This window comes from Stereum hirsutum (assembly GCF_000264905.1).
Source record: "Stereum hirsutum FP-91666 SS1 unplaced genomic scaffold STEHIscaffold_3, whole genome shotgun sequence".
In the NCBI taxonomy this organism is placed as follows: domain Eukaryota; kingdom Fungi; phylum Basidiomycota; class Agaricomycetes; order Russulales; family Stereaceae; genus Stereum; species Stereum hirsutum.
In genome coordinates this window covers 2,816,795-2,842,860 of record NW_006763133.1, presented here as the reverse complement: position 1 = coordinate 2,842,860, position 26,066 = coordinate 2,816,795, and the positions used below count along the sequence as shown (strand labels likewise).

The following is a 26,066-nucleotide window of genomic DNA, read 5'->3' as shown; positions in this document are numbered from 1 at the left end:
ATTCTGTGTTTTGACGTCTGTCTGTGAGCCTCAATGACTGATAACTCGACACGACAACGCAGCGCTATGTTCCTAAAGATGTTCGACGCGATCCGAAGTAAGTCACATCACATCACATCACCCACTACTCACCCACCTTCTCTCCCTCGAATCCACCTTTACGTCCCTTGAACCCACATTTACGTCCCTCGAACCCACTCACTCACCCACCTCCACCTCCAGAGAACGCAGCAAAATCCAAAACAAACCCGCGCGCCGCAAGACAGAAAGACCTGAACGCGAAGAGCGAGAAGTATAGACGTGAAGCGGAGAGTTACGTCGAGGAGGGGAACGCGTATATGTGAGTACTTTCTCTGTACCCTTTTCTCTTGTCTCTTGTCTTCTTCTTCCACCACTGCGCGTCGGACCCCTGGCGCGAGATGGTCGCCTGGCGCAAGACATGGATGGATGTGTACTGACCTATCTTCCGCCCACGATGTATGATGTATGATGGATGTATCACACGATCAGCGACGACCTCATCTTGAGCGCGTCTCTCCTCCGATCGGAGAACAAGAACAAGAACGCGATGAGGACGAGGGAGATGCAGATGCAGAGCGCGGGGGAAGGGCTCTGGATCGACGCGAGCGTCCGTGACCCATCCATTCTATCCGTCGTCCTTCTCCATATAAAAACTTACTCCTGGTGTGAATGGACTACGATAGGTGTCGATGAAGACGGCGCTCGAACTGTCTGCTGTTGGAGATATCGCGGGAAGACGGGTGGACGAGATCAATGATGCTTGTAGGCGGAGTGAGTGCTTGCCTACCATCATCCCATCCCAATTGCATCCCCTCGGAGAGACTCTGGATGATATCAGGAGACCCAAGAAGCAAGAAGTTAGAACTCAGGCTGACCCGCAGCGTTTGTGTGTTATGTGTGTATGTGCGTTTCCACCGCAGTCGCGTTACAGCCCGAGAGGCGCGCGAAGAGTCTCCGAGGATTGAAGAGGACGGTGCGGGAGGACGTGGCGGGGGTTGTAGAGCACGAACAGGTTCGTTTTCCTTTCCTTTCAGTTTCTCACATCCTTCTTCCTTCGCTCTGGCTGGCTATTCCACGCAAGTTTATCGCGAAATCGGTGTGGCGGATGAATTTGACAGCTGATGGGACTGGTACAGGTTGCGTCGGACGCGGAGGTGCTGATCAGGAACTACAAGGCGATGCTACGCAGCCGTTGAGCGTTGTGCGCTGAGCACCGAAGCACAGAGTACAGAGTTCTTGGAGGGATGGATGTGGCTAGACCAGAGGTACCAGGAGATGGAGTGGCTCATGGAGAGGACGGAATCCGCTGCGCTGTTGCTTGTTGTAAGATACGGTCTGTGAGAATGCTGTGTAACTTCGGGGTGTGTGGTCCGAAGAAAGGACTGAGCGAGAGACGGTCGCGAGTGATGTCAGCGGTGGGAAAGGCGTTATCGTGAGGACAGAGGAAGACGAGGGTGTGGAGTGACGTAGAGGCGGTGGCTTACATAAGGGACGCACGAGCAAGAAAAGGGTCGCGCGGATCGGTGGATGCTGCGAGCGAACGCCTTCGTATACGACCTCCGCTAATCGACCCTCCTCCCAATAGCCGCAAGAGATGGCGCACTACTCGGACAAGACGCTGGTGTGGACGGCGAAGCAGCCGGCAGTGAAGGAGGACAACCTGCCCGCGGAGCCGCTGTCGACGGCGTCGCCCACCGTGCCCTCGCTCTTCGGCGTCCCTCTCAAATACATCTCGTGCGTGCTTTCTGTCCTGCCAATGTGGCGGACGTGCTGACGTGCTGCTCTAGTCTAGTGACTCTGGCAGTCCAGAATGCATCCCTCACGCTCCTCATGCACTATTCACGCGTCTCCACCCCGCCCGACCAGACCTACTCCGCAGGCTCTGCCGTCCTGGCCACCGAGCTCCTCAAGGGCCTCATCTCCCTCCTCATCGCCTTCTCCCGCCTCGATACCACTTCCCCATCACATACCCTCTCCCTCCCCCCCCAGCAAAAGTTCGCCTCTGCGCTCAATCCCCGCGTCTTCTTTTCCCGCTGCAGGCGACTCGGGAAAGAGGTGTTTAGACCTGACTGCTGGAAGCTCTCCATCCCCGCTATACTCTATGGTACGCGCTCTCCACATCTCTCACATCCGTATCACTAACCGAATCCCCCCATAGTTATTCAGAATAATCTCCAGTTCGTCGCCGCTTCGAACCTCGAAGCGGCCACCTTCCAGGTCACCTATCAAATGAAGATCCTCACGACTGCAGCCTTCTCCGTCGTCCTTCTCCGGAAAAAGCTGACGCCCCTCAAATGGGTCGCCCTCTTCTTCCTCGCCCTCGGCGTCGGCATCGTTCAGATCCAGTGTGGTGTCTCAAAGGGGGCCGATTCTTCTGCCGTCGCTTCTTCCGGCGCACACGTCATGGACCCCATCCGAGGCTTCCTAGCCGTCGCTGCTGCCTGCTTCACCTCCGGTCTCGCCGGCGTCTACTTCGAGATGGTCCTCAAGAACACCTCGGGCGACCTCTGGGTCCGCAACGTCCAGCTCTCCCTCTTCTCCCTCCTCCCCGCTCTCGTCCCCATCATCCTCGCTCCCTCCTCCTCCCCCGACACCCCAGCGCACTCCGTCCCCTCCCTCTCCCACATCTTCGCAAACTTCACCCCCTGGGCATGGGCCACAGTGCTCACCCAGGTCCTCGGCGGCCTCATCACCGCGCTCGTCATCAAATACGCGGATAACATCATGAAAGGCTTCGCCACCAGTCTCTCCATCGTCCTCTCCTTCCTCGCCTCCGCAGGCCTCTTCCACCTCCCCATCACCGCCCCCTTCGTCGTCGGCGCTTCCGTCGTCCTCTGCGCTACATGGCTCTACTCGCAACCGGACAACAAGAAAGTCCCGTTCTTCCGCTCGCGCAGATCTTCCGACGCCGCCGTGCTACTACCACTCTCATCACGCAACGCATCGAGTTCTTCGCTCTCTTCTTCGCCTAGACCGAGGGTATCACATATACATACGCCTTCCGCGTCGACTTCGGCGTCATCTTCGCCTGCTGCGACGTTTGCTAGTGTCCACCATCACCATCAGACCTCCGTCACGCGTCCGGGCCAAGCACTTAACCTATTGCCGTCCATAGGCCGGAGAACACCGCCTTCGTCATCACCTACCACATCGCCCACGACCCCGACGAGTGAGTACGAGCGGGTACTTGGCGGGGTTGGTGGCGTGGCAGGAACAGCAGGAGCGGGAGCACCGCTGATCGAGGTCGTGACGCCCGGGGGATTGAGTGTTCCGGTCCCGCCTGTGACGAGGTCGGTGAGTATGCCGACGATTAGCGGCGGTGTGGGTGGGTTGGGGTTGGGGATGGGAACGGGTGGGAAGGAGGAACGGACGGGGACGGTGGGGGATGTATAGGGGGTGGGTGGTGGAACAGACTTAATGATGGGTGGACGTGGGGTTTTTTTTAATGCTGCGTGGTGAGGACGGGTGGGCAGGCAGGCAGCTGAACTTTTCTTTCTTCGAACTTTCACCCCTTCGAACATTCACCCTTCGAACATTTCGTATAATCCGAACTTTTGATTGTTGAATTTTTGATCTATTTTAAGCTATTTAGTGTTTATTTCTCTCATTTCTCTCATTCTCTTTGCTTTTTGCTACTTGCTTCCGTTAACCACACCCGTTCGTTTGCCCACCCGTGACCTTGTGGTGAACAAGTTCAAGCTGTTGCCACGTACGAGCGTGTGGCGAGTATTCGAAATGGGAATCAAGCTGGATGGACAAGTGCTAGTTGGAGAAGCAATAGCAATACCGAGAGTACCAACAACGGCGGAAGTGATGTGATGAGCATCTGCATCGCCATACCTGTGAGTCCTTGCGCAGCCCTATCCCCTCCCGCGTGCTCTCGTTTTCTTTGGCTTGGCTTGGCGTCCCCCCCCCCCCCCCCCCCCCCCCCTGTGCTTTGCTTTGCTTTGATGCTGACGAATTCGCCGTTTTTTTGAACCCTGATAGGCTGGTTGCTTGTGATCACATACGGGCGTAAAACTCCGTTTCTTATCGGGAACACCTACGTATACCTAGCGGTGCCCGTGTTTTGGCTAGCTGCGGTTTTACGCAGCTAGGACTGTTGATAGTCGTTTTTTTTGACCTTTTTTCTGTTTTTTGAAGTTTGAAGTTTGAAGTTTGAAGTTTGAAGTTCGCTAGCCAGCCTCCCTAGTATGTTCATCGTATGCTACGACCCCGAATAAACTTACCTTACCTTACCTTACCTTACCACAGACCATGACACGCTATACCACGGCACGTTATACCACACCACACCTCCACCTCTACCTCCACCTCCACCCTCCCCGTCCCGCCCTGCCCCTATTCCCACCCTGCCCCTCTGTCCCGTCCGTACGACGGATGAAACCCTCTTCTAGAGCTCTAGAGCTCTACACGCTGCCTCTCTACACGCTACACGCCCGCCGTGACGATGACTCGATGACTCGATGGATTCTTTCTTTCGTTTGTTGATTTTTGAGACTTGAACGCTGTTTGATTTTCGAATTGTCTTTTTTTCGACTTTCACTTTGCTTGCTTTTGGACGTTGAGGATTGAGCATTGATCTGGACTGTGTGGTCATACGCTATCATTCCTCATCCCTTCATCTTCCTCGTCTTTCATATCCTCCTGAGATCCTTTCATCCCCATCCACATTTATACCCAGACCCGCATTCCCTTGCAGTCGACCCCTTTCCTAATCCTTCGATTTTCCTCTTTCGACTTTTCACTTCTACGTGGCGCGCACTTCTTCTTGTCTGTTTTTTTATCATGCTGAATGGTTACTCGTTCCTTTCTGCTGAACGTTGAATCTGTTTTGCCGAACTACTAGACTCTTTCCTTCCCTCTTTCCTTCGTTCAAGTTTAGACATTGCCCTTTCGTTCATTCCTTCATTTCCCCGCCGCCGCCGCCCACCCGTTCATTCATTCATTCATCCCTTTCGGACTTTCAAAATACAATATTCAGCCTACTTCCTTCCTTCCTTCCTTCTTACTTGCCATTTTGTTTTGTTTGTTTGTGACTTTTGTGATTGAATAGTGAATATCGGACGAGGAGGATAAAGTACATACGACAATAAAAGGAATGAAAACGCGGATTCGAACCATCATCAGCCTGCGCCTGAGGACCAAGAAAAGGTAAAGTATGCAGTCATAAATGGGGCGCTGGGACGGACAGACAGCTAAGAGAGAGAGAGTTTGTTTTAGTTCTCCAAAGAGTACATTATTATAACTAGGATTTTACTGATTTAAAATTACCCAAGCGCGTTGGCATCAGACTCGTAACCAGTATCTACTGTACGTTGGCATGGATGACTCTCAACACTGTCAGCCTCGAGCTTTCCCATCATTATTATGCGCTTCATCCTCCGCGTTACTCTTACTCGTCCTACACACCGCTTGCGCTTGAGGAATCCTTCGATGCCGGTATTGGCGAGTGCTATCGTGAGGAGGAGAGGAAGAGGAGGAGGAGAGGAAAAGGAGAGGAGGAGGAAGAGAAGAAGAGGAGAGGAGGAGGAGGAGGACGACGACGTCGAGTAGGGGCTCGACGGCCACGATCAGCAGCCGGGCAGGAATCCGCTTAAGCGAATGTCATCTCCGATTCCCATCTCGCCTTTTAGCCTGAAGCGGAGGAGAGCAAGGTTCATTCCGAGGGATTCGTTCGCTCGGGATCGCATAAGGGTATGCCAGTGTAGCCTGCAGGCAGCGGTCGAAACGTCGAACTGTCGAACTGTCGTGCTGTGATTTTGTAAGGACTTATCTAAGTATCGAGCGGGAGGACTGTTACTGTACACGTCGATAGAACACCGAGACCTGCGCGACGTATCGTGGTTGAATGCTTGCTGAGCCTGGATTGTTCAGTGTCGAGGAATATTGGGATTGGTACTTGTGTCCAGGTGCGGATTTTGGGCTTTGGGAGATGATGTCGAAGAGTCTGTGGGAGATGAGGGGACGAGGTGAGAGGGGGGTCAAGGCAAGGTGTTGGGCGGGTAGCGAGTGTGGAGGATTAGGAAGATAGTTAGAGGCTCAGGGATTGATTTTTTTTTATATCGCCATCGGAAGTGGACCGGGTGACTGTCAAAGCTTAGGATACTAAGTTACTTGCTCGGCCATCGGCAAGACTGGCATTCCGACGATGACGGAGACCAACGTTAACGAAGGAGCTCTGAAAGACAGGATTGTGTGATACTTATACGCATGATGACCTGCGGAAGACGTTGCGGGCGGATAGGGGCACCCATGGGAGGTCATACGATGATGCTGCGTATGGATGGAAGAAGGGAGTGATAGATGATCCAGGTGTTAACGTTGAGTACGTTGGTGCTTCCTATGACTCCAACAGTCGACATAGGAGGCAGAGGCAGGAAAGGCAATTGTTGTTCGGCTCGCGCTGGGTGTCACTGTGTGTACGAAAGAACGTGAGAGCAAAGTCGCGTCAGTGGGTTCGTACATCCGAAATTTTCGAGCATTCGAAGGTGTTCGACGAGGGTGATGCAGCATGATGGGACTCGAAAGTCATTGTATTTCGGATCAAGTGGATATACACATGAGAACAACAAAAAAGGTATCGAACGAGAACATAAGAGATGTCGGAACACCAGGTGACCGGTTCCACCCATAAGGCGAACGCCTGGATGACCAGCCAAAGAGTGCACAAACTTTCGTCTGAGGTCGCTGGAGATGAAGGGCTGCTGTGGAAGTATGATTGCGGGCCCTTTATGTGGTAAGACAGCGCCTGGGTAGTTGTTAAAAGATGAGAGAAAAGAGGAGGGTTGGAGGAGAGAGCGAGGGTTATTGGGAGCTGTTTAGGGCAGGTTTTCTTCGGGGTTTTGCGAGTGGCGTTTAGGATGTATTTGTGCATTTCTTGTTCGTTTCGCCTTGATAGCGTTCATATAATACTTTGCCGTTATGATCATACGGCAGACCTCTTCAGAATGTTCATGCCTGGATAGTTTTTTGAAACTACTGAGGGCTGGGCGGAACAGCTGGTCCGTTTTCCGACGGGAATATCGGATGGTTACATACGCGCCGTGAGGATCTCCCTCGGGCTCCGTCATCTCATTCGCAATGTCAGTCATTCTATGCTCATGTTCTCAAGGGCCACCCTTATAAATAGCAGACCATCTCTCCTCCATCGATCTGCTCTACGGCCACCACCTTACCTACCCCGCAATCACTTGCTTCGACTTCGTCCGTATACTTCCAGCTCAGCTCTTAAGATGGCCAATACCCCTATCAAGCTTAACGATGGTACCACTATCCCATGGTACGCGTCGCGTGCGCAAGTAACCCAGGGATTTTGACCGGTGATATTCATCGTCGTTTGTCTCTTTGTAGGCTTGGGTTCGGTACTGGCACTGCCCTCTACGGCAAGGACACAGAGAACATGATCGTAGCCGCCATCAAGGCAGGCTTCACCCACCTCGACGGTACGACCGTCCTTCTCCCATCTCCACAACCCACCATACAACGCATCTCATCTCATCCCACACATCCACATCTCTCCAGCCGCCCAAGCCTACGCGAACGAAGACTCCCTCGGCGCCGGCATTCTCGCCTCGGGCGTCCCTCGCTCCCAACTCTACATCACTACCAAATTCCACGAACTCGCCCCGGGCCAGTCTCTCAAATCGCTCCTGCAGGACCAGCTCAAGAAGCTGAAGGTCGATTACGTTGACCTTTATTTGATACATACCCCCGTGGCGTTCAAGAAAGAGGGAGAGCTGAAGAAGTTGTGGACGGAGGCTGAGGAGCTGAAGAAGGAGGGGTTGACGAGGAGTATTGGCGTTTCGAACTTTAGGATTAAGGATATTGAAGTCCTTACGACGGGTGGAGGTGCTGTGCCTGCTATCAACCAGGTATGTTCACATTGGTTTTCCCCTTCCTGAATGTGTGTCGTCGGAATAGGGGCTAACTGGTGCTCTGGGCCGCAGATCGAGTACCACCCCCACCTGTTCAAAGAATCGCAAGCCCTCCTCGAATTCCACGCCAAACACCAGATCGTAACCGAATCCTACGGCGGCCAATCTCCCATCTTCCGTTCGAAGGGCACTTCGCTCGACGCGGTGCTTACTCCTATCGCTGAGAGACTCTCGAAGGCTTCGGGGAAGACGATCCAGGAGGGTCACGTTCTCATGCAGTGGCAGAAGGCGAAGGGAGTCGTGTTCGTCACGTACGTTCATCCCACCTCTCTCTTTGCTTCCGAAGAAAGCGAGGCTGACTCTGTCGATGCGGTGATGCAGGACTACTTCGAAGGAATCGAGGCTGCACGAGTATATCGCCGCTGCGGACGTCGAGGGGCTCACGGCTGAGGAAGTCAAGGCTATCGACGAAGCCGGAGCGCAGGAGACCCATAGGCACTTCGTACGTTTTTCTTCTTACACTCGGGATTAGAATATAACTGACCGATGCTGACTGATTGACTGGTTTGGTTTGGCGTTTACAGACGAGCTTCTGGCCTTCGGATTAGGCAATGGCATGAGGCGTTCTTGCGGACGGGAAATGAATTGTACTACGCGGATCAGCCGATTGTTGTAGACAAGCTTCGAAACAAGGAAGTTGTATCACTATGTTTGTATGTTGACGTTTGATGGACGGCTATGTCACTCTGCCAAATAGCCTATAGGCACGTTGACGATCCCTCAGACCGTGAGCATGGCCACTCAATCGCCTGGACCTTGGCCTCCACGCTTTCTCTCTATGTCAAACCCATTTCAGTCGTGGTCGCTGCTATGTTATTCTTGGATGTAAGCTCAAGTTCTGATTCCTTATAAGTATCCAGCGGTGCGTCATCGTCATCGGGAGTCCGAACGTTCCCTTGGGTCTGCAGCTGGGAGCTTCGACTGGTCAATGGGGCTATAAAGGCCCATATTAACATTACGGGCTCCACCCACTCCTTGTCCTTTCACAGAGCACGATATCCGTCTCTACATCTACTGACCACGAAACATCCAGCCAGCACTGAATTAATGAGTAATGGCTAACACATCCATCAAATTGAACGACGGGAACGCGATTCCCTGGCTTGGATATGGCACGGGTACCGCATTATACCAGAAAGACAAAGAGTGCGAGCGGATGGTGACGGCTGCTATCAAGGCCGGCTTCACGCATCTCGACGGTACGCATCCCTTCCTCTCCTTGCTATACCATTTGAACCTCTTCTGACCATTTGATTCTACTTATACATTGACATACATGGTGACCAGGAGCTCAGATGTACGGCAACGAAGCCTCCCTCGGTTTAGGCATCCTCTCTTCCGGCGTCGATCGCTCCACGCTCTACATAACCACCAAATTCCACCAACTTGCTCCCGGGGAAACCGTCCGGGACAGCTTAAAGGCGTCATTGACAAGGTTACAAGTGGAATACGTCGATCTGTTTTTGATGCATACGCCGATGGGATGGGGTGAGCCTGCCGGCGAGGGTAGTAGTAAGTTGAGGGAAGTGTGGAGGGAGTGCGAGGATGTGAAGAGGGAGGGGTTGGCTAGGAGTGTGGGGGTTAGTAATTTTAGGGAGAGGGAGTTGGAGGAGGTCATGGAGGGCGCGAGGATCGTTCCGGCTGTTAATCAGGTCAGCTCTATCATAAGTCGAATACTTCTCGTCTTCGACGAGGTTGTTGACCGCAGATACAGATCGAGTATCATCCCCATGTCCACGACACCATGGCCTCTCTTCTCGCGTTCCATGACAAACACGGTATCGTGACCGCTTCATTCGCCGGTCTGTCACCTCTTTTCAGATCCAGGAGTGCGACTCTGGACACCGTGCTCTCCAGTGTGGCGCAGAGATTGTCCGAAACGGCAGGCATGCCGGTTTCTGAGGGTGCGGTGTTGATGGCGGGGCAGAGGGCGAAAGGTGTTGTGTTCGTCACGTACGTTCTGAATTCATTCTGTCCTCTTATTTAGTCTCAGTCTGCTGGTGACTCGCCCATGGGCGACTGATGGTCTGTGTCATTTATGTATAGGACGACGAAGCAGGAAGAGAGGTTGAAAGGATACCTCGCTGCGGCGGAAGCACCAGACCTTACGCCCGAAGAAGTAGAAGCGATTGACGAAGCGGGCGCGAAGGAACATCATAGGCATTTCGTATGTTACTTCTTTGTCTTCGCCCCTTCTGGGCTTTTTGCTTGGGTCTTTCACCTTCTGTCGCTTTGAAAGTCGGAGTTAATATTGACACTTCCTTTGGTTGTGCGCAGATGACCTATTGGCCGGGCAAGGAGGAAGAGTAGCTCATTCGAGGGCGGAAGGGAACGAATGGTAGCTTTTGAGCAAGCTATGATGATCATGCAGAATTGTGATGATAAACAAGTATTGGGTATATTCGGCGCCAAAGAAGATGCTTTAGTAGGATGTATGCTAGCAGTGAATGGATCACTTGTACGGAATACCTGTATATACGGAAAGTTGATCAGCATCATGGATACAATCGAAATTGACGGGAACGGGAACGTCAACGCACCGTTTTGAAGCTATAATTGCAACCGACCCAATGAAGATTCGTCAGTTCTCCCTCAAAGAAGAGAAAATTTGCGAAACTTACCCTCTGGAACTCATCATACGCCGTACTCCTCACGTTCTCATGCGCATTCTTCACAATAGCCATCATCCACTCCGCGGCCTGCCTCTCATTCAACCCCAACGCGTACCTATCCCTCAACCTCTTTATCGTGCCCTCACCTTTGAAACTGGGCAGACCCGTATCGAGCATGAGCTGCACGGTGCTGATAAGCTGTTCTGCATGGGGTCGGATGGCGAGGAATGCTTTGACGGTGAGTTGTTGGAAGAGGGCGTAGCCTTGGGAGTAGCGGCCGCCCATGAGCACGACCATTTCGTGGTTCAATTTGAAAGATGAAGGTTCGAATTTGACACCCTGGAAAGAAGGTCAGGATGAGGCTTGTGGGAAGGCATGCTATGAAGAAAGTACTCACTCCAGGACGTAAACACGCGAAGGGGAGAAAGAGAACCTAGTCAGGCCATGCATACAGGAGACAATGGGATGGGAGAAGGACTCATCTATATCGAACAGGAACCCAAAATCTGGACCCGAAATGTCATAAATAACAAGCTACAGAATAGGATCGGCCAAAACGCACCGATGTGGACAATGTGGCCCTCGCCGTCAATCATGATGTTACCGTTGTGACGATCCTTGATCTGCAAGATGTAGCAAGCGAGGGAGTACGCAGCCATGGATTGGATGAAGTTCAAGCGGGCCTTTTGAAACGCGACGGAGTCTTGGCCGCCGTATCTGGCGACGAAGAAATCGAGCAAGTCGTTTACTTTAGCACGACCCATCTCATCACGAGAAGTGGCGTTGGGGACGACATCGATGACGCCACACTACAACAGGATATAAGCACAAAAGAGGTATGAACGGGTAAACGACGGCACATACCCCTGGAGCAGTCGCAGTAACTCGGTACGGGTACAGGTACAGAGTCAGTCCAACGCTTGTGAAGATGTTCTTGAACATCGCGATGACTTGCAGAGCAAGGACATCTTGACGACAATCGTCTCCAACCTTGAAGATAGCTTGAAGCCAGACGTCGTGGACCCTGCGGCGCTCGCCCTCGTCGTCGGTGGTAAGCGCGTCGGGATCTTCGCTGATGATAACCTCTTGCTTGCGAACTTTGAACGTGGCCATGAACGGTGCCTGTCAAAACCATGTATCAGAGGTTGCATATACAAAATGGATGAGTGACCAACCTTGGCGTGACTCTGCAAAGGCCTGCCAGACTTCTTGTCGATGTCAATGACCTGACCATCTGGGTTACTGGGTAGGTAAACTCCAACGTCGACAACAATCTTCGCCATCTCCTCGTCGATCTTGGCCTACGCATACCCATCAGTTTCCCTAAATTGATTCGCAGCCAGAGACAAATTCGACCTTTTTCTCCGGCTTGGTCTTCTTGATATAAGGCTTGAGCTTCCCTGAGATGGAGGTGACCTCATTGAAGAAACCAAACTCTCGGTCATAGAAGTCTCTCGCTTCTCCGGAGAGCGAGTCCACGATCTGGTCAGTCATAGCGTCGAGGGCGGGTTTCATAGGGTCCTCCTGCAATGACATTAATATCAAGTAGGTGGTGATCCTAAGAAACGAAACTCACGACTTCAGCCATATCGTCCTTGTAACAGTTAGCCTTCATGTTCCAGATGATCTGATGGCAGAACAGCTGCGAGATCTTTGCTGCTTCGAATATAAAGTGCTGGACGTAGCCTGCCACGTGTGACGTTAGAGAACTGGTTAACGCATAGAGCACAGGTAGTCTAACCAAGGTCATCGTAGCGCAGAGCCTGCACAATCTGAGGAACAAAGAAGAAAGAGAGGTCCACTGGATGTTGCTCTAGGGTTCGGTGCGCATACTGAAGAATGAGCGGGTTGTTTTGGAACCGACGCTCGAAATACGACACGGCGATGACAGGAGGTACAGGGTCCCAGACGAGTAGATACTGTTCTCAAGCCGTTAGGAACTGTAACCTCAGGAGAAACTTAGTTTGACACACCTTTAGATCGCGATGAACGCTGGCGTCCAACTTATCACCGACCAAGAATTGCAGAGCGTCTGCTACATGAAGCAGTTTGCGAGGTTCTGAACGGACGGACCGCGCCACTTCATTCGTGACGACAGGGTGCTTGAATCGCTCCGCAAAATGGATGGCAATGGCGGGGTCCACCTCCCATACGGTGCGAATGGCGGCTATCCAAGTGTGCTAAAGTATGCATGTCAACGATGGCCTCTTGGCACAAAGTAGGCTGCTTACTTCTACCATGGTGCGTTCCACAGTCTGTGCGTAGTCATGTCCTCGCTTAGCTTCACCGACGGGATTCGCCCACACGGAGAGTCGATACATCTCATTCTCCACAAGGAGCTTTAATGGGGTGCTCATGCTCTTGATGCGGTCAACGTAGGCTGAGGGTCGAGTGTGGACTTCAGACGATGTTATATGAAAGACTAGACCGAGAGATGCTCACTTGAATCCATGGCGGCTGCCTGAACTGCAGACAGACTGGAGATGTGGTGCGACAGCCTCGCAGAATCGTGCTTCAGCATGGACAAAAATTCGCTCAATATCTTGATGTCAGCCTCCATTTGCAGCCGATTCGCTCCATGAGACCATCTGAGCAGTGATTTAGTATCTACCACCCGATCAGTAAACGTAGCACATACTGTGGTCGGACAGCGAACCAGGAGAACGCGGCAACATAAAGACTTTCCCGAAGGATGTGCTCGCAGAACGTATCAAGCCTGGAGCTGCGCAACGTTTCGAATGCGAGCAGTAAGAACGAGAATCTTGGTTCTCGAGCCAGAGCATGAGTACTTCGGACAAGTCAATTAGTTTGTCCTTAAATGCAGAAGTGCTTCAGAGGCGCACCTAAGGTTTCGGTGGGCCCTGGCAGAATAGAGCACCATGCGTTGCAAGAGGAACATGATCCCAGGCTTGCGATAGCGTGCGGCCTGCAAACGACTGAAGAACATCTGCAGAATCAAGGTATGTGGCCCAAGGTGGCGACGGGCGTTGTTGGTGAGTCTGTCGAGGATCTCCTTGTCGGTGGGCGCATAATCAATCGGATGGTAGAAGGGATCGTCGTAACTGGGGGGATGTATTGAGTGATGTTCCAGTGGAGAAGCTCGAGAAGGACTCACTTCAAAGTTGGTGAGAAGAGGCCTCTGCCATGTTTAATCGACATCATCCAAGCCGACTGAATTTCGGTCATCATAGCGATCTCGAATTCAGGGCGCTCTGAGATAACCCATGTCCAGACTTCAATTGCAGCCGCGATCGATGCCGGCGTGAAGACCTCGAACGGTAGCATGACACAGAGGTGCACCAGGGTATGATCATACTGCCATGCGCATCAGCAGATTAGTTCAGACAATGCCACGGAGATATGTACCTTGGACATAGCGATAATGGCAGAGGAGCAACGGAAGAGCAAGCGTTTAACGTCCTGGATGGTGAAACTACTGTGTCTCTCGCGGACATCATCGAGGGTCTTGACGAGTGTCTGTTTGAGAGCTTCGATGTCAGCAACAGGATCCTCGTCTGTAGGGGCCGTTTCGATGTTTTGGCCTGCAGCGAGGGAAGGGGCATTAGCATGCGATAATATAGATGGTATAACCGTGGATATTTACCGCGTCGGCTTGCAAGGCGAAGCCCTGCAATTTCGCCAGCGAAGTACGCCTTGGACGCAATCTGGCTAGTCAGGGTCTTCGCACGGTCCGGCTTGTGCTTCGACAAAGTGGCAAGAGAAGCTAGAGGGGAGGATTCAGTACGCAAAATTGCGTTATGGTGGCCAAAGCAAAAACTGACAGAGCTTCCGCTCAACCGGTCCTATGACTTTGCCAAATCGTTCGGCAATCGAGGCACCCAAATCAACAGAGTCCACCGGCGTCAATGACTGATTAATGGCGAGGTATTTCTGAGAAGGGATGTGAGTGTGTGGACAGACTCTCATGTGAGGTCAATCTACCTGCAAAGTGGTTTGGAGCTCCATCGGAGCGCGGCCGATGGCAAGGTCAAACCAGGTGTTCGTACTGCGCTCAAGCTTGCCCAGAATCTCGTCTCGCACTTGATAATCATCGCTGAGCTGAAGCGTTATGTTCGCCCTTTCGGAGTAGAATTCGTAGACTGGATTGTACTGTAAAAATAAACGTCAGCAGCGTAGTAGTCCACGCAGACTTTGCGAACAAACCTCGTCAATCAATTCGTTTTCGCATGAGCGACGTAGAAGAGTTAGAACTTCCAAGATAGCGAAAACCAATGGCGGGTCGCACAGCAGAGACGGGAATGAGACGAGCAGCCGATTGAGATATTGGAACGCAACATCTCGGGCCTTGGCTACACGGTGTGTGCTTCCGACAAGCAGTTTCTGAAGCTCTTTCGATAGAGGTTCTGGCAACACTTGGTTCCTCGCTTGCACGCTTAACTCGAGCTCCGAGCCATCCATAACCTATAAAAACAAAGCAACGAGTGTGAGCTTTCGTCAACGGCTGTAATCTGCAAACTCCTACCCTGATCGCCATTGACTGCATGCAAGTACTCAGCTCGGTCTGCTGATTGACACTGTTGTTGACGAAATACTGCACTAGGGAAGCTGGGCGCCCGGTAGCTGATCGCATGCTCTCGACTTGGTGCATTGTGAGCAAGAGAACGACCTGTGCCGGTGAGAGGTAACGAATCTGCGAAAAATGGTTCGGTAGATACTTCGAGAGCGCGGTACGGTGCCTTGGCGAGTTCTGGGATCACGTCAATGGTAATTAATACACCAGAGCATCGACTGTCTTACCGTTCGCGCATAGTCCTGGCGCAGAACATTGCTATACTCAATGTCACTAGCAAGTGATTCATGGGCTTCCTCCGACACCAGTGCTGGGGCTTTCACAGCTATGCGAGAGAGAGCCGGTCTTCTCCAATCCGTGGCAGAGACACCCTTCTCGTCCGAGGCGTAGAAGTCGAAGAGAGTGCACAAGAACCACATGTCCCGGAATTGGGCAGTCATTTCTGGCGTGGCGGTATTCTCCGGATGATAACCCGTGTGACCGAGGAGAGCATCGATGGGTAACAAGAGCGAGACCAACTGCTCGATCATCTCTTCCACCTTGAATACAACTGCATTAGCTGCGTGTAGATAGATATGAAAAGAGGTGTCACCTTGTTTTGATGAACGGAGGCAGAAATGTTCTGGATCGCCACACCTTTGTCGCGGAATAGCGTCAATAGCTCGAGGAGGTATATGTCGTAGAACTCTGGTCGTTGATGCAATTCTTGAGCGAGCCTGGTCTGCGCCGCGAGGACCTGGGAAGCAAAGGGGCCGGTCAGTGTCATCAACCGTGTGTTATTTCTATGTGACCGACCATATTGTTCGAGAAACGAGGGTCGTCCATGTTTGCGGAAAGGTTGAGTGTAGAGAAAGCCCGAATTATGTCTATGAAGGATTCTTCAGGAGCGGCCAACGCTAAGTCGACGAGATTGTGGGCGATAGCTGCCTCCACTGTAGGTTCTGCTGCACGAAGACGTTGAACGAGCATCGCTATAGTGAGCTTTGTGACCTACATTATCGTGTTCAGCGATGAGAAACTGGCGTGTGACGGGACAGTATGACATACCTCTTCTTCTTTAAAGTCCAAGGCCAACCTTGCCACGACGGATATGGTGCTGATACCGATAAGCCTGCGTTCATCTTCCGTATAAGCACGCAAACCGGTTTCGATCGAGTAGAGCGTGTTGTGGTCTGAGCCGTTCATGCCGCCGTTCAAGGGTCCATTGACATCGTACGTCTCCTTGCTGGTAGCGGCGATATAATTGAGTAGGGAGTATATGTTAGACATAACGAGGTCGTCCCCTGGAGCGAGCTATATCTATGTCAACTAAAGCTGCATGCGAGAATGTAATAAAGCACACCTTCATGCAAAGAGCAAAACATTTAGCAGCTGCGGCGAGAGTGGCTGGGGCGCGCGTTTCGCTGATGAACTCAAACTCGAAGGCGGGAAGAGGAGAGGTGATGAAGCGGCGTAAATGAATGGCCATCGACGATGCATTTTCTGGGAAGCTGGTGGGGTGTTAGCAATGCAGCAGCGGTGGTGTTGTGGAGGCTTACTGTTGTACGAGCACCGTGATAGCCTTCAGGGCAGCAACTTGAACCAGGCTATCCGAGATGGGAGATTCTGTGCTAAGCAGAATTCTGAGGCGGGAGAGTAAGCTATCGTCCAGAGCTCCGAGAGCAACTGCGCAAACAGAAGCAAGTTTCTGAGCGGCGACTGTGAGCCTGGGTCCACCTGTAACAGTCAGAACAAGAACCCACCAGACTCTCCGACATTGTCTCCCAGGCATACGTGTCTAGTGAAGGTTCGGATTCCATTTCTTCAATCTGGACCAATAGTTCCGAGAAACATTGCATGGCCAGGTCTAGTGTCGCCTTGAGTGAAACCTGCACGGCAGAGTCAACCACAGTAGATTCGTCGGCAGTGTGGCGCGTCAGAGCGGACCATGCTTCGTTCGCAGCTGCAGCTTCTACAGGAGCGGATCCGGTACTTCTCGGCGTTGGGCCTGGGGGACAAAGTGTCTGCGATAGAATGGTCCACTGGGCCTCGATGACGCAGCACACGAGAAAGTATCCGTTCAGAGGACGCCCGCGAGAGACATAGCGGGAGATGAGAGTCTGGATGTAGTGGTGGGTATCAATGTCATCGTCGTCGTCAGATTGGAAGACGTCGACGAGAGAGCGATTTAAGTGTTCGATCACGTCTGGGGAGAAGAGAACGTTCATGTGCTGAGAGAGGGTGGTCCAGTCTTGCAGACTCCACGAGAATGGCGTAGAGGTGACGGCACGGTAGAAACCATGAAACGAAGGGGAATAGTGGGTCAAAACGTCGGAGGCTAAGAGACGCATTAGTCTGGCGGCAGCGTGTATATATGGCACTGCATACCGTTCTCATGCTGTATGCGGTGGACAATGATGGAGGTAAAGTTAAGAATGGCCTCCGTTATCGCGTTCCTGTAGTCTTGATAATTATTTGCTAACTGAAGTAGCGCAGATATCGTAGAATAAGCTAGCTGGTCGGGGAGTGACCAATCTGGAATTTCGGTCAGCCTGAGTGTCACCACCGACGTCCAAACGACGCACCGTCCCAGGTTAAGTTATGGTCAAAGTCGATGAATGGTATGTCCCGCAAGATATCCAGGAGTACAGGGACAGCGCTGGGAACAAGGTCATGTGGAAGATTGATGGCCAGTTCGCCAAAGCCAATGTTACACCTCGCCCTTGACGCGGGCTATTAAGAGTGTGAGTGCGAAAGTCAAGGGCGTAGAATTGATAGCGTACCATGAACACTTTCTCAACCGCTTGTGCAGCATTATCGGTAGGTTCGGCATCCGATATCTCGCGCGTCGTCACTTTAGAGGTTATGATATTGATTGAAGAATCGAGACTGGGGTCCGAGCCATGCTCAGAAGAACCGCCGACACTCGCGGCGAGGTCAGTGAGGATGAGTTGGTGAACGTTCAACTCCAAGCTATAACAGAAGGGTTGTCAATTACAGACAGCAGCGTAACGGGTCAAAAAGACAAACAAATCCATCTCAATAGCCCTGCTCGAACTGTTGAGCCGAATGGAAGAGCGTGAAAGACGGCAGCGGTGATGTCAACAAGTCTCTCGAGTGCTCTTCACCCTAAATGGGCAAATTTATCCCACGGTTGCTGTAACCACTTGGTTAGGATGTCGATTAGGATGTCGCGCGTCATGTCAGCCCGTTCTGAAGCTTTATTGACCTCTTAAAAAAGTCAACGATGGTACACGCATCTTGTTTGGTTGATACAAGAGCAAAACGATACGACACCTGCAGGATTTGAACCTGCGCTCCCAGAGGGAAACAGATATTCGGGCCGGAAGATGCCGGAATTTCAAACTCCGCGGCCGTTCGAATCTGTCGCCGTAACCACTTGGCTAAAGTGTCTTATCATCGTCCAGCTAAGCTGGACTACATCCAGAATCTTTCCTGGCCTCACAGCTCTCGAAACCGACCATCCACGCTCGAAACGGCGCACTGAGTGGCTCAGAAGGAACGGAAGATCCGGAAGCGAATACTGTGATTGATCGCATTGTTCCGGGCCAATTTGCCGTCTCGTGTTGGCTTCGCAGTTTGCGAGACCCAAGTATTCAACATGCGACCGCGCCACATAGGCACCCTCGCGCAATGCATACTCTCATAAGTTGTTTGAAAATATGGTCTCATGGCTAAGATGTCTTAAAACTTAGAAGAGTCATGGACCCAAATCGAGTTTTGCACAGAGGTCAGCCAAAAAACCTCATTACTGAGCTGCTAACCTAAGTATGACAAGTATAATGCGGGCAGACTGAAACGGGCAGAGGCAGAGGGGAGATAATTAATCCGACAGGCTCGAAGAGTATAACGGGGCTGTACAGTCAAGAACTATGCGTCGAAACAGAATGATGGGTGAGGCACAGACAAACGGACGAGAGAGACTAAGTGCGAGGGTGAGGCCGGCGACACAGGAACAGACGAAACAGAAACACTGAACAGACAAGCAAAGATCGAACGAGAAAAAGACCGAACAAGGAAAGGACTGAGCGAAGCATAGACAGATATGAGAGAGACCAAGCAGGACAGGGGCAGACGAGAGAGAGACCGTTCGGGACAGAGACAGGCGAAAATGAGAATGGATGAAGCACAGGCAAAAGAAACAGACGGGGTACGTGCAAAAGACCGTTCGAGAACAAGAGAGACGATTGAAGTGTCATGTGAGAGGGGGGACACATATGTGCAAGGGCAGCGAGACGAGGGGGCTGGGAAAACTTCCCCTATACCACCCGCGCCATGTTCATACTAAAGAGCTCGAACCCGCGTTGCATCCAGAGTCCACGTTCACTTCGTCATTGGCTACACCCGAGGCCTAGAGAGAATCAGGAGGATATAGTTGGTGTAGTATGAAAGAACGACAGACCTGTAGACGGTGAGCGCAGTCGCGCTTCCTCTGTTTCGTGCTGGAACGAGCAAGCTCAGCAGCCTAAGACAGAAAGCTGAGCACTCATATGCTTACGAACAACGGGAATGAATATCGCGTACCTCTTCCGTAATAACCACCGAATATATCTCCGGTAAAACATAATCACCTTCCATGCGCCTATAGCTCGCTTTCATGTGGCACTTAGAAGACGATGCGCTGCCCATGATGTGGGCGACAACGTCTCCGGTAAAGCGTTTGTAACAGCCCAGGCATCTCCCTGGAATCCCAACCTGAGTGGAACGAGATGAGAATAGTGTCATGAAGGAAGATTAGAAAACTCGCACCTCGACGTCTGTGTGTGTCGTCTTCGTTTTCTTCGCGTTAGAAGGGGCAGGTGAGGAAACAGAGTCTGGAGGGTCAGGCGAATCCGAGTCGTGCATGCGCTTCTTGCCTTTCGAAACGTGGGAGACCACATCCTTCACCCCACTCTGCCCCTCCGTACCGGTCTCCATACGAGCCAGCGTCATGTCGTCATCGCCATTAACTATCTTCTTGTGGTGGTGAATTCCTTTGAGATTCTCTGCTAGTTTGGCGTAGATGTCTGGCGCGATGGCCTTGACCAGGGCCTCATTCTCCTGGATGGTCGTGCGACGACCGGCGCGGAGAACCATGACAGAAACGTCTGCGGGAGGGGTGAGTCCAAGGAAGGGTGGGCGAAGGGGGAGACCGTCGATGAGGAAAACGAGACGTCCATCTCGTCCTTTTTGACCTTTTCAGAGAGCGGCAGCGGAACAAGGAAGCGACCGGTGTTTGTGCACGGCGGGGCAGTCGTGATTCCATATCGAGAGACGGATGAAACGGCGGCGAGTGGCCGGAAGCGCAAATCGAAATGGATTGGTGATTTTGGGAATGTGATTGGGTGTGCAAGACGAGTGATCCGCTTGGTGGACACGCCTGGATGGCGAACGCGAAGGAATGGGCGATGTGTTTGCTCGTTTGGGAAGCCGTCCACATTAGGAGCGACATGGCTGTGTCGACACAGACGAACGCATGTAACGGCGTATCTTTTCACGACTTATTGGAGGCCCAAAAACGTACTGACTCAAGCGACAGACAGGAAACTGAGGCCGAGAGTCGACGGAACTACAGATTGGAGACTGGAAAGGGAGGCACTGATACAGAGTGAGGGCAGCACCTACAAAAGTCGGGTGGACGTGCCGAGCGGGGTAGGGATGCCAGTCGAAGTGTCGTGGATTCGCAGCGCATCAAAGAACGCTCAATCGGGGAAACATGTTTGCTCGTTTAGGAAGTCGTTGACAACCAAGCTGGGAGCAACGTGGTCGAGAAGAGCGACGGCGTATCTTCTGGCTACAAATGGACATTTCATTAGATGGAGGCTCCCAAGCGCAAACAACATGCGTTGGCAGGCGTTGGCTTGACCTGGAAGCGCGAGCAACGAAGGAGAGAGAGTGAACGTGAAAAAGATATCGCGTTGTTGTGTGAGAGCAAAGGATGCGCCGAGTGAGGAGGATGCACAGGCAAGCGCGTCAACCAGAGTGTTTACTGCGAGCAGCATGGTGCATCGAAAAGAGAGACGCTGTTGCCGACTGAGTATTGACACTGACAACAGGAGTACGACGACGAGAGTTGGGAAGAAGTGTAGTGTGGCGATGTGGCCCAAGAAGCGTGCACCTGATTGAAGTCGCGAAACATGTGATCGTATTCCTAGACGCGCGCCTTTTCAAGTTCACGCCTCTCTCAGCTTCCACTTCATCTGCTCATCAATCGGAAACCATCATCATACCCTCTGTATTTTGCCTGTCTTGTAACATCGAATCTTGCTGTATATCATATGTCCTCTCCGTTCGAGCAAAGTGCTTTCCAGTCTAGCCCCGCGATCGAGGAGATGCTCGGTTTCCCAGGCTCTGGGGACGGATCAGACCCAGCCAAATGTCCTCACATCATGTCGGCATTATCAGACGAGGGAGAGAGGGGTATGTTGGTGAAGAAGTACAAGGCCGCGGTTGCGTGGAGTGCAAGGAGATCTCACGACGCGGTGCATTCGGCGAAGAGGAGGAAGGTGCGCACTACCGTTCACGCGCCGTGGATGTCAGTAGCTAATATGTCTTCAGCTGTCAAGCCCAGAGTGCGGAACCTGTGGCATAGTAATGCACAGACCTTTCGTTTGCCTTTCATGTGGATATGCTGGGTGTTGGAACGGAGAGCATGCAACCGAACATCTCGCCGACGAGGGCCACCCATTCTGTGACTACTTTCTGCTCCTCGCGTTGTATATAGGTGCTCATACACTCGCAGGTGTGGATGTGAAACTCGGCTCCGTATTCTGCTCCGAGTGTGACGACTTTGTCTACGACGGGACTTTCGACGGAATCTTCCACACCACAGTGCTGGACGTTGAAGAGAAGACGACCAAGTTCCAAGGTGATTAGATTCGTATTATCGTCGAATTAGAGCAGAGTGAATCTAAACCATTGCCATATAGTTGCAAAACGGAGACGTGAAGCATACCACTCATGGACTCCATCTTCGATCGATACTGCCGCTCTCGAAGAGACGGCCAATTTACCATGTCAAGGTATATATATCTGAACGGTTGAGCATGCCGCACTCTCGACTAACACTCCGAGCAGGTCGTAGGGGATTGCTCAACCTGGGTCAAACATGTTTCCTGAATGTGATACTTCAGTCTATCGCCCACAACCCTCTTCTGCGGAACTACTTCCTCAGCGACAAGCACAACTCCAAACTATGCAAAGCTAAGAATTGCACATGTTGTGAGATGGACAACCTATTCACTGAAGTACAGCTTCAATCCCTCTAAGTGATCCTCCGACTGATTGATCTCGTCTATCACAGATCTATACCCCTTCCGCTACACCTTATGGCCCGGCATCCCTCCTCAGTACAACTTGGCGCGTCTCCGCTGACATTTCCGGGTACGCCCAACAAGACGCCCATGAATGCTTCATCGCCCTCCTCACCGCCATACACGAGACTTCCCGCGGACGGACAAACGTCTCATGCAACTGCGTCGTTCACAATACCTTCGCAGGCCAGCTGCAAAGTGACGTTAAGTGCGAGAGATGCGGGAACGTGACTTCCACATTAGACCCGTGTTTGGATGTGAATTTGACCTTAGAGGGTGGGAAGCCGAATACTTTGGATGGGTGTTTGAAGAGGTGGGCATTTCTGGACGTGAAGGAAATATATGAATGATGCGACGGAACTGCAGATTTACGACACCGGAGAGACTGGGATCGAAGGAATATACCTGTCAGAAGTGCACGGGGAAGCAAACAAACGTACGTTTAATCAGCGTATTCCGTTGCCTCTTACATTCAGCTGATCATTTCCCAGGGAGAAGCAAGCAAACGTCTATCCATCAAGAAACTTCCTCCCGTCTTGTCTTTCCAATTCAAGGTGTGTGATATGGTGTGTTTCGTTATGAATCACAAGCTGAATCCATGTCATCAGCGCTTCGAACACAAGTCCCAGGATCGCCTCTCAGCGCAGAAGATCGATGCTCCTGTTCGCGTCCCAGCATCCATCAACATGGCACCATACACTACACTGGCTCTGTCTTCGGCTGCGTCTCCCGTCAATGGTGCGGCCAACGGGGCGGGTAAAGTCAAGGTGAAGATTCAGCCGGAAGACGTGCTGAGCCAATTTTCGTGAGTTTTCTTCGAGGCTGGTGAAAGTGCGTTAAACCTGATGACGCCGACAGGTACCCTGGACCAGAGGCTATGTACGAGTACGACCTTTTTGCAGTGATCAACCACGAAGGGCAGATCGACAACGGACATTATACCAATTTTGCACGGTTCCGTGACGAGGTGTGTTAGTTCTGCGTGAACTCCCTTACATTAGCTCACCCTCGCCTTTTCGCGAATCAAAAAGTGGTATCGCTTCGACGATGACAAGTGAGTGTTTTTTCTACCTTGCCTTTGTTTATATCATTCGACTGACTACTTTACTTTGATAGAGTGTACCCTTCCACACTTCCCAACGTACTTAATCCGCCCGCACCTGTATACATGGCCTTCTATGTCAAACGCAGGCTGGATTACAAGCCCGACATGACGCCAACCTATATTCTTGCTCGTGAGACCGAGGCTCAGAAAGAGAGGGAGCGGGAGAAGCTGGAGAAGGAGCGAAAGGACAGGGGAGCGATTGCTGGTCCGAGTGCGCTTGGGGGTAATAATGGAATCACAGGCGGAGGCCATGCGGAGAAGGGATTGGTAGGAAGAGTTGGGGGTAATGGCGGGGCACAGAAAGGGACGAAGGGGGTGAAGGGGTTAGGTGAGGTGGGCGGCGGTGGTGGTGGCGACGAGAGCGCACAGAGAGAGCGTGAAGAGAGGGAGCGTGAAGAGCGCGAGCGTGAGGAGAGGGAAAGGGAGAGGGAGGAGAGGGAAAGAGAAGAGAGGGAAGAAAGGGAAAGAGAAGAGAGGGAGCAGGAAGAGAGGGAGAGAGAAGAGAGAGAGAAGGAGGTAGAAGATGAGCTTTTGGGTATGTTGTAGACGACAACTGCTATGGTGTGAGATATGATATTGGTGCTGCTGTTTACTATTAGGCGTGGTGAAGACCCCGGAAGATGTTATCATAAGGCAGGAGTTACGCACGGGCGGCCATCTGCAAGGTGGCAGCAAGTCGAGTGGCCCGCTACGCTGACAGCGGACGGTGCCACCGTGACGCATAGATTTGTCAACACCTTCTGAATTCAACAAACCACAACAAGCGTACGTTGAAACATTAATTACAGTTATTTTGGCGAACGTCCTTGTGCGTGCATCCAATAAAGTCTGGCCTCTAGGTCAGCGATTTTTTCCTTCTTCCAGTATCTCTCTATGCAAGTAGTATAACTGATCACTAGAGTTCTCCTTTCCCTTTCAATGGTTCAACAATGAATAGAATATTTTCCCTCAGGCCTAGCGTTTCTCTCCATTTGCCAGTGAAGCATAATCTCCGGCCCTCTCAACCAATCATGCCCAAAGCCAGCACGTCCTCCGCCTCTCTGCCTATCTCCGGTCTCTTTGGTCTTAATAAGCCATCGGGTCCTACATCCATGCACATCGTGAATCAGCTGAAAATTGTCATGTCGAGATCACCGCTCTTCTTCGAGCCGGAGAAGGTGGAAGCGGGGAAAGGCAAACAGAAGGGCAGGAGGAGGCGTGGAAAGGATATGTTGAAGATTGGCCAGGGAGGGACGCTCGATCCTTTAGCGGATGGTGTGCTCGGTAAGGACTTTGTCGCAATCAACGGGATGCTTTTGATTGAGACCGATTGTTTGTCGCGCTATGTAGTCATCGGGGTAGGTAAAGCGACTAAGAAATTGAATGATTTCTTGGATTGTGCGAAGGTACGTATACCTGACTTGATTCTACGCTACTCCCTCATGGGTTCGCGACCATCAGCTAAACATCATTATAGGAGTATACCGCAACTTGCTTGTTAGGTTGTGAGACTGACTCGTACGATAGTGAAGGCGTACGGGTTCGTACTGCGCCTTGGCGACATGTGACCAAGGAAGCCGTAGAGCAGACCTTATCGCAATTTACTGGAGAGATCGAACAGACACCCCCAATGTATGTCCGTCACTCAATTGAGTCTGGGTGTTGCTGACATCCTTCGGCGACTGTCTGTTTGCAGCTTCTCCGCCCTGAAAATGGATGGGATGCCATTGTACGATTATGCACGTAAAGGCATTCCGCTTCCTCGCCCCATCGAGAAACGCAAAATCACAGTCCACTCTCTGGAGTTGATCGAATGGAAAGGCCAAGACCATCCTTACCGCTGGCCCGAGAAGAAGTTCACAGGCGAACAGCAAAAGGCCCTGGAAAAGATGCTTTCCGGCGTTAAGAAGGAGGTCAAAGTCGAGGACCAGGGCGAAGACGTAGGAGAGAACGAAGTTCCGAACGCTTTTGTGTTGAAGATGAAGGTCTCCGGTGGTACGTATGTCAGATCCATCGTGCACGATTTGGGTCACGCCCTAGGCTCGGCGGGCCACGTCGTCACCCTCACCCGTTTGAGGCAGAAGAACTATGTGTTGGACGGAGCAACGCCGGAAGAGGGCGACCATAAGTGTGTGGAGTGGGAGATAATTGAGAAAGCGTTGGACGATGAAGGCGAACGCGACGCAGATGGAAGGACACTGTGGGAGAGAGAAGTTCTAGATAAAATCGCAGTAGTAGAAAGTAACGAAGCGAAGAATTAGAAGTCTTGAGTGTGCGTATTCATTCCGTGATATGACTCGGAGATGCACCTCGATGTGTCCTCTGCTGTGAGCTCACCAGGAGTTTACTCCACCCCATTGCCTAGCAGATTCGTTGGCAGGCTCGCGGCGAACCGCCCTTTCTTGGAGTTACGAATCGCCGATCCTCGCAGCGCACTTATGTCTAGACCCTATATGCGATCCTACGACACTACCGGTCCACATCCGAATGCTGAACTCCGTCCTGCCCTGTCTAGCTTTGTTACACAATCAATTCAGCCTATGCAGCCATTTATGAACGCGAAACTATACCCTCCGCCTTGCTTGGAGT

General features: G+C 51.9%; 9 protein-coding genes and 1 non-coding gene across 10 annotated transcripts; 8 read left to right on the top strand and 2 right to left on the bottom strand.

Annotated features, from left to right (window-relative positions):
• Window positions 1-348: 348 nt before the first annotated feature.
• On the top strand, window positions 349-1,391 carry STEHIDRAFT_119349 (uncharacterized protein; the record flags this gene model as incomplete). Its single annotated transcript, XM_007301232.1, has 3 exons — window positions 349-792; window positions 942-1,033; window positions 1,158-1,391. A coding segment is annotated over one exon (222 nt), but the record flags the coding sequence as incomplete, so codon positions are not given.
• A 224-nt stretch (window positions 1,392-1,615) lies between these two features.
• STEHIDRAFT_129165 (uncharacterized protein) lies at window positions 1,616-3,414 on the top strand (the record flags this gene model as incomplete). The annotated part of the gene is made up of 3 exons (XM_007301231.1): window positions 1,616-1,755; window positions 1,809-2,125; window positions 2,180-3,414. The coding sequence occupies 3 exons, from the start codon at window positions 1,616-1,618 to the stop codon at window positions 3,412-3,414; spliced, it is 1,692 nt and encodes a 563-aa protein (XP_007301293.1).
• Window positions 3,415-5,067: 1,653 nt separating this feature from the next.
• STEHIDRAFT_137783 (uncharacterized protein) lies at window positions 5,068-6,539 on the top strand (the record flags this gene model as incomplete). The annotated part of the gene is made up of 5 exons (XM_007301230.1): window positions 5,068-5,573; window positions 5,658-5,718; window positions 5,740-5,785; window positions 5,934-5,993; window positions 6,269-6,539. Exons 1-5 carry the CDS (start codon window positions 5,349-5,351, stop codon window positions 6,537-6,539), a joined length of 663 nt encoding a protein of 220 aa, XP_007301292.1. The 5' UTR covers window positions 5,068-5,348.
• A 717-nt stretch (window positions 6,540-7,256) lies between these two features.
• On the top strand, window positions 7,257-8,430 carry STEHIDRAFT_52367 (Aldo/keto reductase; the record flags this gene model as incomplete). Its single annotated transcript, XM_007300476.1, has 5 exons — window positions 7,257-7,303; window positions 7,375-7,466; window positions 7,546-7,895; window positions 7,971-8,209; window positions 8,280-8,430. 5 exons carry the CDS (start codon window positions 7,257-7,259, stop codon window positions 8,428-8,430), a joined length of 879 nt encoding a protein of 292 aa, XP_007300538.1.
• A 582-nt stretch (window positions 8,431-9,012) lies between these two features.
• Window positions 9,013-10,268, top strand: STEHIDRAFT_154154 (Aldo/keto reductase; the record flags this gene model as incomplete). Its single annotated transcript, XM_007301229.1, has 5 exons — window positions 9,013-9,157; window positions 9,246-9,610; window positions 9,673-9,911; window positions 10,005-10,125; window positions 10,236-10,268. 5 exons carry the CDS (start codon window positions 9,013-9,015, stop codon window positions 10,266-10,268), a joined length of 903 nt encoding a protein of 300 aa, XP_007301291.1.
• Window positions 10,269-10,489: 221 nt separating this feature from the next.
• On the bottom strand, window positions 10,490-16,900 carry STEHIDRAFT_51428 (uncharacterized protein; the record flags this gene model as incomplete). The annotated part of the gene is made up of 27 exons (XM_007300407.1): window positions 10,490-10,909; window positions 11,030-11,076; window positions 11,133-11,379; window positions 11,435-11,692; window positions 11,746-11,871; window positions 11,927-12,094; window positions 12,147-12,256; window positions 12,312-12,489; window positions 12,544-12,750; window positions 12,802-12,930; window positions 12,999-13,158; window positions 13,209-13,358; window positions 13,414-13,632; window positions 13,686-13,885; window positions 13,937-14,112; window positions 14,175-14,294; window positions 14,353-14,461; window positions 14,513-14,680; window positions 14,735-14,992; window positions 15,054-15,278; window positions 15,329-15,640; window positions 15,694-15,837; window positions 15,897-16,091; window positions 16,149-16,394; window positions 16,444-16,591; window positions 16,640-16,788; window positions 16,844-16,900. 27 exons carry the CDS (start codon window positions 16,898-16,900, stop codon window positions 10,490-10,492), a joined length of 4,926 nt encoding a protein of 1,641 aa, XP_007300469.1.
• A 1,471-nt stretch (window positions 16,901-18,371) lies between these two features.
• On the bottom strand, window positions 18,372-18,494 carry STEHIDRAFT_t90. Its single transcript has one exon. It is a non-coding gene; the product is annotated as a tRNA-Ser (tRNA).
• A 1,893-nt stretch (window positions 18,495-20,387) lies between these two features.
• On the top strand, window positions 20,388-21,003 carry STEHIDRAFT_145428 (uncharacterized protein). Its single transcript, XM_007301228.1, has one exon. The coding sequence runs from the start codon at window positions 20,465-20,467 to the stop codon at window positions 20,690-20,692; it is 228 nt and encodes a 75-aa protein (XP_007301290.1). The 5' UTR covers window positions 20,388-20,464; the 3' UTR covers window positions 20,693-21,003.
• A 328-nt stretch (window positions 21,004-21,331) lies between these two features.
• STEHIDRAFT_93231 (cysteine proteinase) lies at window positions 21,332-24,044 on the top strand (the record flags this gene model as incomplete). The annotated part of the gene is made up of 12 exons (XM_007301227.1): window positions 21,332-21,586; window positions 21,639-21,771; window positions 21,823-21,948; window positions 22,010-22,102; window positions 22,158-22,327; window positions 22,384-22,706; window positions 22,760-22,829; window positions 22,885-22,947; window positions 23,002-23,198; window positions 23,252-23,360; window positions 23,425-23,447; window positions 23,510-24,044. Exons 1-12 carry the CDS (start codon window positions 21,359-21,361, stop codon window positions 24,042-24,044), a joined length of 2,070 nt encoding a protein of 689 aa, XP_007301289.1. The 5' UTR covers window positions 21,332-21,358.
• Window positions 24,045-24,508: 464 nt separating this feature from the next.
• STEHIDRAFT_129160 (pseudouridine synthase) lies at window positions 24,509-25,738 on the top strand (the record flags this gene model as incomplete). Its single annotated transcript, XM_007301226.1, has 4 exons — window positions 24,509-24,761; window positions 24,828-24,883; window positions 24,955-25,109; window positions 25,174-25,738. The coding sequence occupies 4 exons, from the start codon at window positions 24,509-24,511 to the stop codon at window positions 25,736-25,738; spliced, it is 1,029 nt and encodes a 342-aa protein (XP_007301288.1).
• Between the last annotated feature and the right edge of the window lie 328 nt (window positions 25,739-26,066).

Coding starts and splice junctions, on each gene's coding strand:
- STEHIDRAFT_145428 (XM_007301228.1), top strand. CDS start 20,465: ATGGCGAACGCGAAGGAATGGGCGATGTGTTTGCTCGTTTGGGAAGCC.